This window comes from Phoxinus phoxinus (assembly GCF_949152265.1).
Source record: "Phoxinus phoxinus genome assembly, chromosome: 5".
Taxonomy (NCBI): Eukaryota; Metazoa; Chordata; class Actinopteri; order Cypriniformes; family Leuciscidae; genus Phoxinus; species Phoxinus phoxinus.
In genome coordinates this window covers 26,825,494-26,839,352 of record NC_136880.1, presented here as the reverse complement: position 1 = coordinate 26,839,352, position 13,859 = coordinate 26,825,494, and the positions used below count along the sequence as shown (strand labels likewise).

General features: G+C 38.2%; 1 protein-coding gene across 2 annotated transcripts in view; it reads left to right on the top strand.

Moving 5' to 3' along the window:
* The window catches only part of cdh6 (cadherin 6), a 30,843-nt gene extending 21,720 nt beyond the window's left edge, over positions 1-9,123 (top strand). For both annotated transcript variants that reach the window (XM_079611857.1, XM_079611858.1), the window contains 3 exons: positions 731-848; positions 3,973-4,224; positions 7,118-9,123. In XM_079611857.1, coding sequence (XP_079467983.1) covers positions 731-848; positions 3,973-4,224; positions 7,118-7,623 — 876 coding nt within the window. In that variant the 3' untranslated portion in view covers positions 7,624-9,123. The remainder of the gene's footprint in view (positions 1-730; positions 849-3,972; positions 4,225-7,117) is intronic.
* The last annotated feature ends 4,736 nt before the right edge of the window (positions 9,124-13,859 follow it).

The window sequence follows — 13,859 nt, the reverse complement described above, 5'->3', positions numbered from 1 at the left end:
GACTGTCAAGCTCATGCAATTAAATGTTATTAATTAACTTCACACAATTTACATAATGTCAAGATAATTAACAGGAGGCTTAGCAGGATAGTGATATGGAGCAAAAGTTAGCCATTGCTAACGTTATCTATATTCAGACTACAAAAATATTTAAATTATAAAGGATATAAATTGTTTGCTACATTTAATAAAACGTAATCATGGAACTAAACTGCTCATGTAATTTATTATTTGTATTTGTTTATTTTTGTTTAATGCATTTGAAAAAGATAATAGGAAAAATTAGATTTTTTGTTTGATCTATGCATATCATTATTTGAGTGTGAGTAAAGTATAATTTTTATAGCACATTTAAACACAGCTCACACTGACCAAAGTGCTGTACATAGCACAATAACCACATAATAAAAATAAAATAAAATAAATACACCTACAGATCAGTGATTTAAGCTAAGACAACATCAAGAGACAAACAAGATTAATTGAAATGAAAAACGAAGAAAAAACACAAATACTTCTTTAGAAAATGCCAGGTTTTGATATTAAAAGTTGACAAAAAGGGCAACATCTTCTTAAACCAAATTTGTTTAATGATTTTAATTTCAAATATAATTTATAAAATACATTTATAATGTGGACTTTCTATAAAACGAACCAAACACAGTTTGTAACGTATGTCCTATGAATTTTGGTAAATATGTGATTTTCATAATTTGCTTCTTTTCCACAGAAAATCCAGACAATAAGTGCAGTGGATCAAGATGACCCAGTCGGTGGACATCGCTTCTTGTTCTCCTTGGCAGCAGAGAGCACAGTGCGAGCAAACTTCTCAGTCCGAGATAATGGAGGTGGGTGCCCTCTCACATCGTCTGGCCCTCTAACTAGCTCACTGTCTCTCTTCATGACAACACAGACCAATCAAACAGGAGAAATCTTTAGGACACATGGCCTTTTCGCATCTAGCTGTTTAAACTGAGCCATGTTGTTTTCCAGTAGCCATAACTTTAGGTCTTTCTAGGACTGTTGTGGTCTGCAGAGAGAGTGCCCCTATTATGCTATTTTAAAGGTTCCTAATTTTGTTTTAGAGGTCTCCTACATCAAGTTTACATGCATAAAAGGTCAAAAAACACTTTCATTTTCTCATAATATACATTGCATATCACCACATTTTTCAAAGATTCTCAAACGACTCGTTCGAAGATTCAGTCTCTCTAAACCCTCCTTTCCCGAGAGCCTACTCTGCTCTGATTGGCCAGATGGCCCAGTCTGTTGTGATCGGTCTACTGCTCACAGCATGTGTCATAAACAAAAAGCCCATTACTATAACTGAATTTCAGCTCCGAAGGATTCCGTCGATTTCCCATATCAATCCGAGCGCAAGTCCAATTATGAAACACTGGAAGAACTAGTTATTCAACCCGAACCTCCATCACAAGGACGACTTGAGCAAGACGTTTCTCAGTGATAAGCTACTCAAATTTTGATGTACATTATGAAATGTTGCAACTGTAATTCCTCACCACCAGCATCAGCATTAACATGTGCATGTCCATCAACAAACCGATGTGTATATTTAATGCGGTGCACACGTGGGAACTGTATCATTAACTGTATCAATAATAACGGTGCATACTTTAGCTGAGCACTAAAATTTATACAAAAGATCTTGCTCCATCCTTTATCATTACTCAAAGTAGTGAGAACAACAGACAATCGGCATTAGTGAACACAATTTTAGGTAAAAACGGCCCACAGCTGATTAACAAAACTATTTCAGTAAGACATTAATAATAATGTGAGTTAGCCGGTTAGTCGGAGACCTACACAATATAAAAGACAAAACGACGTATTTTAAACACCCGGGAGAAAATATATACATCAATAATTAATCATACTTGCGGCTGTGATTCTGAGGAGCAAGTTGGTCCAAATAAAGTGGGTACTGTCCCATCTTTAATGGATAAGCGTTTTGTAAATCCCATTTAGACCTCACAGAGATTTGAGAAGGTTATACTGCTGTTGTATCACTGGTCATTTTAACCACTGCCTCTTTACATCCTTATCCGTTGGAAGTGTTTACGAAGAGAATTTGCTTTTGCAGTGCAGAAAACAGCATCTTCTCGACATGTACACACACAAACCAACTACAGTTTTTGAGGGCGTGTCAAATTAGACGTTGTTCCATGCAGCCAATAAAGAACTTAATGGGCATTATGCAAATGTGTTACATTGTTACGTAAGTTACGGAAGTAAGACTGGAATTACTGACGACTCGTTTGAGCAGTTCAGATATTCACATATCTGTGTCTTGCGATCTTTAACTGCCGCAATTGTATACAACTCTCCTGAAAAACAATTACAAAAAAAGTTAATTAAAGGTACAATATTTAAGAATTTTGTAATAAAATATTCCAAAAATCACTTGCACTGTGTGATATGTTTCCTGCAGTTGTGTACTAACAATATCCCCAAAGTTCCTAAAGATTTTTAATTTCAGAAAATTCCAATTTTACATAATTGGCCGTCCTGGAAAACCTGTTCACTTGTCGCCTGTCACTGACGTAATATCCGCATTATCCCTGGTTTCCGCTTAAGTACTGCCATAGTAACCATGGCGACAGACGTGGACAACTGTGTAGTGCATAAAAAAGGAGAACTAAAATGAGGATCAATATCAGCGTGGCGTTTTCGAGATGCCAAGAGCTACACGTCCGCGACTAACTTAGACTTGACAGAGCATGCGCAGCTCTTGGGTGTACTTTATTAGACAGGTGAGCAAATGTACATAAAACTAATCAATGTTATATAGCTCAACATGATGAAATGTTATAATATGATCTGTATGTTATTCTAATGTTGATCTAGCTCACTGCTAGTCTCATATAGCCAACAAACGAACACATAGAATAACATTATAACTTTCAACACACTCAAATGCAGTTTAGTGTGATAGTGTAGACCAAGTGAAACAGTGCTGCGTTACCTCACGTTTAATTTGTCTAATAAACTGACCTGTATGAGTATTATTCAGCACTTGCGGGTAGTTCGGTAGAATTAAATGCCCTTATTCCTTTATATCCGCTAGGCTCGCGGGACTCGTGTGTGTGCGCTGATATCTGTCTCTCATTAGCAATCGCGCCCTGCTTCATAGCAGTCATGATAAAAGCATCAATGTATTCACTCATCCATAAACATTATTAGATCCATCGGCTTGACGACAAGTTCCATAATTCCGCAGGAAATTTTGCATCATCAACGTACGCCTTTGTTATTGTAAGAGGTTAGCGACCCCTAGCGGCGAAAACAAATTACATATTGTATCTTTAAAGCATGTTTCGTTACCTTTTAACTTGGAAGGGTTCGATTTGAGCAGATGCTTTTTACTATCATCACTGTCATTGTCAGCGCTCATTTCCCCAGTTCATTCGGCTTCTGGCTCAAATTTGCGATCTCAACCATATTCTCAAAAATAATTTTCAACGTCTTCGAAACTGGCAGCTTCCCCACCAGATCCACCATCAAGTGTCAGTGACACTAATTGATTGCGTACAGAACTTGATCTGAAATAAATTAATAAGCCATTTAAAGTTTGGATGATTATATTTGTGTATTCTTTTGTTGTATGTCTGCGGTTATTATGAGTGAAACATCACGTCATCACTGTGTGTGCATCAAACATTGCCACCTTGAGGAAAAAAGGTGAATTGCACGTATTGGGTCATCAGAGATTCAATTGATACACAGAAAAAAATGTACTTACATTATTACATACCTCGGGCCCCTGTACATTTTTTTACAAAAATGAATTAGAAAACAGACATTCTTTTATTTTAAAAAAATTATTATTGTTACATTGTTTATAATGAATCGAAAAAAATGAATGCGGGGAGGGTAGTGAATGACGTCCCGGGTCGAAAAAGACCAGAGGCATTCGTTTAAGGGTTAATAAACTAAGCGCTCAACTCTCCACAGATAACACAGCTGGAATCTTTACACGACGCGCCGGATTTGGCCGAATGCACAAGAGCACCCATCTAGTGGCGGTGGTGATCTCAGATGGAACCTTTCCCATGCAGAGCAGCACGGGCACGCTCACAGTCCGGGTGTGCACGTGTGACCGAGATGGCAACATGGAGATGTGCAATGCAGAGGCTCTGACCAGCTCTGCGGGGCTCAGCACAGGGGCGCTGGTGGCCATCCTGCTCTGCATCCTCATCCTGCTCTGTAAGTAGCCTTCAGTTCTCTCCTTTGACAATCAGATCACTTCTCATACGTCCATCTGTCTGATGCCCGCTTGCCCCATCTGGAAATCCATCTGACTGTTCATCTTTCAAGCTCTTTGTTAGTGAGACTTTTCAGTTCATTTTCCCACCTGTCTTCCTGTCAGTTAGCACTTTTGTCTGCGCTGCCATTTGATTAATTACAATTCCAGTGGTTTGAAGTGTGTACGCCTGATCTGCATGTAAAATAATTTGCGATTAGGGGAAAAAAGAAAATAAAGGAAACAGTTTCTGACATCCTCAGATGGCTGAACCGATAAAACTTGTTGGTTATTTAATCAGGAAACTGAATAACAAGGGCTACATTTCAATTAAATGAAAATTAATCCAGTCTTGTTTTAATTCAACCAAAAATGGAATATCACATTTGAGTTCTAGGCTTAATTTTAATTGAAACACTTGTCATGTAACTAACATGCATGTGTAATTGATCAATTTACTCTTTTTTTTTGACAGTGCATTTGAATTGCTATAGAAAAGCTTGCTTAATAGAGTTCCGCTATAGTTAACATCAGCTACTCGTAGTTCTCACCTGTGAACTGTGTGCAGTATCTTAACGACCTGACACCTGCAGTAGGTGTCCCCCACAGGGTGATGCATCATGTATGAAACTCTTCCTACTCCATTGCAGTGAAAGATCACTGATAAAAGCAACCAAATGGTACTAAGGGGGGATTTACTGAAAAATGAATTGCTCCCACTGATGGTGTGGTTAATTACCACATGCTATCTGAATCACCTCTTCAAAAAGTCGAAAGCATACATTACTACACAACACATCTGAAAATATGGCTGTTTATAATGCTTTATAATAGAAGACTACATCATTTGATGAAAATCTGCTGCAAAGATCAAAGGGAAATTGACACAATGTACACATTTTTAAATTACATTTTGTTTACCATCTGCTTTATGTAGGTGGTTATAGCTACATAATAGAGTTTTTGTGAACAAAGCACAATATAGCATAAGCCTAATTTATTTTTGACCACATTTCTACCAGATCTGATTTTTTGGTATATTTGAGGGCGGGGAATCGATAAAAAAATGTTTTGCTAATTAATTGTGCAATTTGCTGTAATTAATTGCAATTAATCGCATTTCCCCAAAGCTTGTAATCATCCATATTTAAAAGTAGAATCACCTAATTAAATTAAACAGAAAAAAAGGAACTGAAAATAGCCCTATATTCAAATAATATTAAACATCAATATATTATCCTTCATTCAGTTATGCTACATACTCAGATTTAACAGTATTTTTTTTTTTTTTTTTACTAATTATCAAAATAAGTATAGTCCTACAAAGCTATTATTAGAGCATGTGATCAGAGCAGGTCATTTGACCATTGTTGCCCAGCATGGCTATACCTGCTCAGTAGGGCTATTTCAAACAGAACTGAGACAAACTTCTACTACTGAGAAATTTCACGTTATTTAAACGGACTTTGCTTTTCCAGTGCGTGATCATTACATGTTTGGAACGGAACACACACACGGAACGGAGAGCGCGGCGCACACACGGAGCGGAACCTGATCACCGAACACGGAGGGGCGGGGCGGGGCAACATATATTCGGCTTATATTTTCCATATTTTCTGCCTTTTTTTCTCTTTCGGCCAAAAAAACGAAAATGCCATTTTCGGCCGATAATTTTCGGCGGCCGCAAATTCGGTGCATCCAGCTTCTATGGTATTTGAATTCAGCTTTGCTCATTGTACACAGCTTTGTTTTGTCAAACGCGCCATCAGGCAACTTTTTTAAATGCAAACATTCCTCCTAAAACTCCATCATTGTTCGTCTCCATCATGACAGGGTTCGGCACAACCAAGCAGTACAATAGCACAATAGCAGCCGGAACAGGAAGTCATTAAAACCAGGCAAAAAAAGTGCTGCAATTGTGTTATTTTTTTTAATGCGTTAAACATCTCAAATTAATCGCAAAGTTGAACGCGTTAATTCCCCCAGCATTCCCCCAGCATATATTATATATATATGAAAATTTGTTGAAGACAGTATATCTTATTGTAAAACCACACCAGAAGGAAGTTGGTGTAATTCTATATTATCTAACACTCACCAAGGTTTTTTTTTTTTTTTTTTTTTTTTTAGAAATACAGTAAAAACAGTAATATGGTGAAAAATTATTACTATTTAAAATAACAATTTTGTATTTCAATATCTTTAAAAAGTTGTCAGTGCTGGTTGCAAACACGATTAAATAAAAGGCTGGATTTAATTGCAAGCAGTGAATGTTTAATGAAAACAAACTCAAAATAACACTTCAGAATACTGGATACAAAAACATGTAGAACTGAACCACCAACATAATATTGACGAGAACGGACAATGAACTCAGGGTTTAAGTAACAAGTCAAACTAATCAATGAAATAAGGAACACTTGCAGATCGTAATTAGTCCGTGAAAAACCAAGGAAACCAAACTCAACCACAGGACACTAAACTGCAAAGCTGAATCATTACTCCAGGCTTCAGTGTCACATAATCCTTCAGAAATCATTATAATATGCTGATTTGCTGCTCAAGTAACATTTTCTTATTATTATCAATGTTGAAAACAGTTGTGCACTTGTGCTGCTTACTATTTTTGTGGAAAACTTGAAACAGTTTTTACAGGACTCTTGATGAATAGAAAGTTCGAAAGAACAGCCGTTTTTATTCATTTTAATGCATCCTTGCTGAATAATAGTATGAATTTATTTTTTAAAAATCTAACTGACAAACCTTTGATACATTTATGAGTATACATAATAGCAGTCAATCTTTTTCATTCTTGTGCATCACTAATATTTACAGTTTTTTTCTCTTGTTCTGTAGTGATTGTAGTGCTGTTTGCTGCCCTGAAACGTCAGAAGAAGAAAGAGCCCCTGATCATCTCCAAGGAGGACGTGAGGGACAATGTCGTCAGCTACAATGATGAGGGTGGCGGCGAGGAGGACACGCAGGCCTTTGACATCGGAGCGCTTCGGCATCCGGAAGCAATGGAGGACAGCAAAATGCGTCGGGACATCCTGCCCTCCGAGTCACTCTACCCCCCGCCGCCGCTCCGCAGGACCATTGTGCCGTCCCGAGAGAACACAGACGTGCTGGACTTTATCAACCAGCGCGTGCAGGAAAATGACGACAACCCCACGGCTCCTCCTTATGACTCGTTGGCCACCTACGCGTACGAAGGTAACGGATCGGTGGCCGAGTCGCTCAGCTCACTGGGGTCCGTGTCCTCGGAGGGGGCGCAGGACTATAACTACCTCAGTGAGTGGGGGCCACGCTTCAGGAAGCTAGCAGACATGTACGGCGGGGAGGACAGCGACTGGGACTCCTAATGGACAGACTGCAGAACAAGACTCATTTGCTGATCTGCCTCTACATGAAGACTGGACTGGCAGAATGAGGCAGCCTAATTTCTTTTACAAAGTGCCCTTTTATCCTTCTCTTCGTCCTACAATCAGGCAGCCGGTTTCTCTGTCGTGATTGGCTGTGCGTTTTCTCAAAAGAGGAGACGAACTTAACGCTCCGCCAGGAGGACGTATCTGTCTGCGGACTTCTCATCAGAAAGATCATCTGCGGTGACATCTTTCTGCGTAATCCCAGATTGTTCTGGAAATGTCTACGGTTTTTCATATCTGTAACCGTCACTGAAAAGCCAAGCATCTGATGCGGAAGCGCTGTTCAAATACTGCTGCAAAGAACAGTTTATCAGTTGACTGTGAGCCTGTGAAACACTTGAAGTGAACATGAGCAGGTCATTGACTAAAAGGCCAAGGCCGAGAACTTTATGAAAGGAACGAAACCACCGCAAAACTCGGGCCTGTGAATTCACCATCAGACCTCTATGTGTTGCGGGCGGCTTAGAATCAAACAGTTCAACATCATAGGAGTTGTCAAATAACTGGGAGGAATTTTCAAACTCTTACTATTAACCATTTGCATAATTTTATTAATCTACTTACGCACTCAAGAAAATATGTGTTGTCCTGTAACCCGGAATCAAGACTGGTTGTGTGAAACCCATCTAGAAAATGGGTCAGAAGATGTTTCATGGTTGGCACTGGTTTTCATCATCCACATGAAAAAAAAAAAAAAATGCCAGAGGCTTACAATTATCTGCTATGTCATTGGACCTAAATGTGTTTTTTCTTCTTTTCGCAGTCTGACTAACGTTCGGTTGATCTCAGAACTGCTTAGTATGACTTTCTTCTTGTGAGAGACACACTTCCACACGGTCCCTTAATGACATGCTGCAAACGAATAGCCAGGGAAGTAATAAAAGCTCAACTGATTTATTCCTCGGCTGAATGTTAACCACAACAGTGTTGTATTGAGGTGTGAGTCAAATCTAAAGTAAATCACTCCGCAATGATTGCGCCCTCTCTTCAAACCAGAAAATGAGCCTTGAGATTGCCTTCACCTCTTCGCTTAGGAGGGGGTGAGTCAGCTCTGAACGGTGCTCGAGCTGGTAAATATTTGTGTTTTAGAAGCAGAATTTCCATTCTTTGTCATTGATATGCTGTAAAAAAAAAAGAAAAAAAGAAAAAGATGGTTACCCATGCTGTAAAAACTTGGTTTAATGAACAGTGCTTTGTACCAGTGGCTTGGGAGAGTAGATTATGTCCATGTACTACTTTACTTTATATCTTGTGAAATTTTGTACCAAATATTTATATACCACAATGATGACTAAATATTCTTGAAATATGTACATTCGCTATTATTGTTCCCGTGTTTTGAACGTGTTCAACTATAAATGTGAGCCGGTTGCAGTTCATTTGATGATGTGCAAATGGAATCAAACTTTCATTCAAATAAATGTTCTCTTTTACAGGAAACCTTTGCAATTCTTTGCACACCCAGAAAACACTTACAAATGCATTGCGTTAAGCTTTTGACTTATCACAAGCCGTTTGTATTTATTTATTTATTTTGCAAATTACAGTTGGTCTGCTGCCCATTTTGTGAGTTAAGATAAGTTCAATCAACCTAAAATAAATGTATTTTATATATATATACATATATATATATATATATATATATATATATATATAAGAGAGAGAGAGAGAGAGAGAGAGCGAGAGAGAGAATATATTAGTATTATACAATAGGATTTATTTTTAGTATATCTTTAATGCTGAATATATGGGCATGACTTTAACATGATTCTCAGAGGCCGAATGTCATGATCGTTATCAGAAAATGTCCAGTGTGTGCCCAAGACCGTCAGCTCATTAGGCCAATCTATAATGAAGATCTCAAAGCTCGCTACTGGATTTGGAGGGAGAGGAAACAGTATTCATTTTAAATTGATTGGGGATGAGCTGTTGTGAGGCAGATGGTGACATTTCAAACAATGCCGATGTTAACTCAATCACCCTGCCATCCAGCGCTCTCTGCAAATATGTACGTAGACACTAGTCTCATCTGGTCTCTCTGTGTGTCTACAAGGCCATTAAGGGCTTAAGCAACACTCCAGGATTCAGGTGCGCTAACCTCATTTAGAAGGGTCAGAATGCATGTCTTGGAAAAAAAAGATGGAAAATTGTACTCTAGCAGAAGGGCTTTTGCTTATAAGAGAAATTGGTTGAGGTTTATGCACTACTGAAAAAAGCAGAAGCGCAGATAAATCTGAAAACTAAATAAAGGATTCTAAGTTCAAAGGAATAGTTTGGCCCCACGTAAATCATTTTAATATTTCAATTTACATTTACCTCCCATATGCTGCTTTAATACAATAAAAATAATTTAATGATAATAAATCATATAAAGTAATACAAATTTGAACACTATTGTCTGTTGTTTGTCTTTAGTCAATAAAAAAGATGAGGGAAAATGTTTTTATTTTGTAAGGTTTTCTATAAATTTAATTTGCATTTAAGGCCCCATAAAACTTATCCATATAGAAGCAATATTCCAAACCTTCTGAAGCTATGATATACATGTAGCTATAAATGAACAACTGACCCACATCTCAGTTAATAGCAGTGATAATGGTTCTGTGTTGTTTTTATATTGATTTGTTGTTGTTGTCCCACTGCGGTCACTACGAACTGTTGTTGTATGGGAAACAAATCTATGGGAAAATGATATGTTCCATGTTCAAAAGAAACAACAGCTTACAGGTTTGAATGACATGAGGGTGAGTAAATAATGGGTCAACTATTCGTTAACGTAGCCTAATACAGTACATGATCAGTCATAAGGCACAGCTTTTTAGTATAATGGAGCCTGTGCAAAACCTAACCGCTTTTACCTGATATTCATAAGACATTAAGTTATGTTGCAAACTCTAAAGACGTCTCTCTAGACTTGAGTTCATTACAAGCGTATATCTCGAATCAAATACGGCTGGTAATCGTAGGATAAGCCCCGAAGACAAGATTACATGAAATACGCAGTAATGAAAGCAAGGGCGGCACGAAGCAGAAGAAAAATGTACACTCAAGTGTGTTTTAATCTCTGTAACATTAAGCCGACTAAAGGTTAGTTGCGCTTCAGGCCCGCTCTGGATGTACGCTGGGGATCCGCGGCGGTCGTGGCCGACTCCGTGAAGGATTCGCCTGAATCAAGGGCAGGCAACATGTCACCGCAGCCGTGCTGCTGCTGAGGGTTGTAACTCATCATGGCCGAGGCTTAAAACGCTGCGTCGCTTCCCATTAGCCTCGCCTGTCTCTTTAGCCTTAATCTTTAATGGGCATGTCATGTTAGGGGAAATGCTAAACACCAATCTACCTCATCTTGGGCTTTGATTTTCTTCTCTTTCTACCCCACGCTTTCATGGGGTGCCGTATCCTCCGCTGTTGCCGTCATCGCTGACAGGCTAAGTTTTCATTGTTATTCACAAAAAGATGTAAAATTTTCGGATTAAACTTTACTCGAGAGAGTTCTAAAGCACCGTTCCCGCTTTCTTTTGTGCCAAAAATGATGTTTATATTCAATCTGTCAAGCTGCAAATGTTGTGAAGAGCACTGAAAGGTCTGTTGTCTGTGTTATCTAAGAGCTCCTGATGTTGTTTTGAATGCGTTGTGTCATGGCCTATTTTCCAGTCATTCACCGAATGAGTCCCATTCACTTGTACACTCATTTCGGTTACTTGTAGTTCTGACTCATTTAACAAGCAATAGGCTGTTTATTTGCCATACAAAAGACATTTAGCTATGGCTCAAAATAATCTCCCGAACAGCATGTTTAGTGATACTTACACCATCGTTCAACAGTTTAAGCAACAGTGACGGTTAAAACTTTACGTAGCCATCATTAGACTCTGATACAGTGAGTGCTTTTGATGGATTATTCTAATTAATATATGGATTCATCCGCTTTTCTTGGAATGGTACTGATGGGAAGTCTCTTATCTCGGAGTCCAACACATCTCGTGTTTCAAAAGTGTCCAAACTTCCTGAACTTTTCAGTCTAATATGCATTGATAGAAAACTCTTTGAATCTCTGAAGAAAAAAATCTTGTCAGCATTAATGCAACATGATTTTTTTTTTGGTATCTGAAAGCCTCCATAAAATTTATGAAAAAAGCGTATGGGGGAAACTACAAGAAACTGTATGTGTAAAATTTAAATCATTTAGAAAATGTACTGTGTAATGAAAATATGAAAGGTGTTGTATGGCTTTTGGGCTATGAATTGCCAGTGGTGGGAATGAAGTAATTTTACTTAGCCTTGAAAAAGTGTATTTTCAAGCAGGATATCTTTACTTTATTACTTTTATCACTAATTAAAAATCTTACTTTTTACTCATGACATTTCACAAAAAAAAAGTTAATGCTTAATTCAAGTTTATTGTAAATGAAATCATTGGTTATACAACTGTAAGTTATATGTGAACTAAATCTGCTGTAAATGCAAGAGCTATTTGCGTTCATTGTGTGAAATACTTGAATTTTGAGGACTACTTTTCTAATAACAATCATTTATAATTATTCCAGACTGATCTAAAAGCTTTTAACCTCTGTCCTCTCAGTGAGTTTAGGACATTAGTCCTCTCTCCTTAAAATACACACTTAAAAATAAAGCTTCCAAAAAGGTGTTTTTTGCAGAGATGCCATAGAAGAACCCATTTCTGCTCCCCAAAGAACCTTTTAGTGAAAACCATTTTTTTCTTAATGTAAGGAAACATTTTAATAATCAAAAGAACCCTTTTCTACTATAAAGAACCTTTTGTGGAATGGATGTGTTTCATAGATATTAAATGCCAATAAAGAACCTTTTTACAGATTTTAAGCCGTTTGCAATTAATAAATCAAACTAAAATAACTGAAATAGCTCAACACAACAAATGTTTCAAGAGGTTTCGCCCAAATTCAACTGAAAATGCAACTTTTAATGACTTCTGCAGTCTTAAAATCATTCAACCCCTGAATATAATCCTTTACAACAGCACAAATCTGCAAAGCATGTGTTGTCTCAAGCACACCTGATGCAACTAATCAAGGGTTTCATTAGTTGCACCAGGTGTGTTTGAGCTAGAACACATGACATATCGGAACTGGCTAGGTTTGTTGAGTGTCACGTTTGACTGCATGTCATTCAATACTGTATGGCTAAGTCAAAAGAATGGTCCAAAAAGCTAAGATAAGATTTCATAGACCTTCACAAACAAGGAACCGGATACAAAAAGATGGTGAAGGCACTACATGTTCCTAGAGACACTGTTGGAAGCATAGTTTGCAAGTTCTCAGTTAAAGTTACACTACCTGGATGGGGCAGAAAAACGAAGATTTCAACGGCTGCAACTAGATTTTCTGAGAAGGCAGGTTCAAACGGTTTCCATGCCAGAACTCCAAGACGTACACCACTGCTCACCCAAAAGCACAGGAAAAGTGATCAAAATCATATCAAATCAAATCAGCCACAGAAGTTTTGTGATTCTGTTCTGTGGATGTCCGATGGATTAGCGGTTTGTCTGGAGGAAGAAGAATGAAGCATATGCTGAAAAGAACACTCTGCCTACAGTTAAACATGGTGTGGCTTGGTGATGCTCTGGGGCTGCTTTGCATCCTCTGGCACTGGAAACCTTTAGCGTGTGGAAGGTAAGATTGATTCATTGAAGTATCAGGAAGTTCTAGGAGAATCATCATGCCGTCAGTGAGGAAGCTGAAGCTTGGGCGTCATTGGACCTTCCAACAGGACAATTATCTCAAGCATACCTCAAATTCCACCAAGGCTTGGTAGCAGAAGAAGTCCTGGAAGATTCTACAGTGGCCATCACAGTCCTGACTTGATCCCCATGGGTGGGATTTGAAGAAGGCGGTTGCAGCACGCAAACCCAAGAATATTTAAACTGGAGGCCAATTGTTCATGAGAAATGGGCTAAGATTCCTCAGAAAAGCTGCCAGAAGCTGGTGTCTGGTTATACATCTCATTTGCAGCAGGTCATAACACCAAAAGGGTGTTCTACTAAATACTAAAGATGCTTGCCATGAAGTGGTTCAATAATTTTGAGACTGCTGAAGTAATTAAAAGTTGCATTTTCAGTTGAATTTGGGGAAACCACTTGAAACATTTGTTGTGTTGAGCTAATTCATTTACTTTTGTTTGATTTGTTCATTACAAAC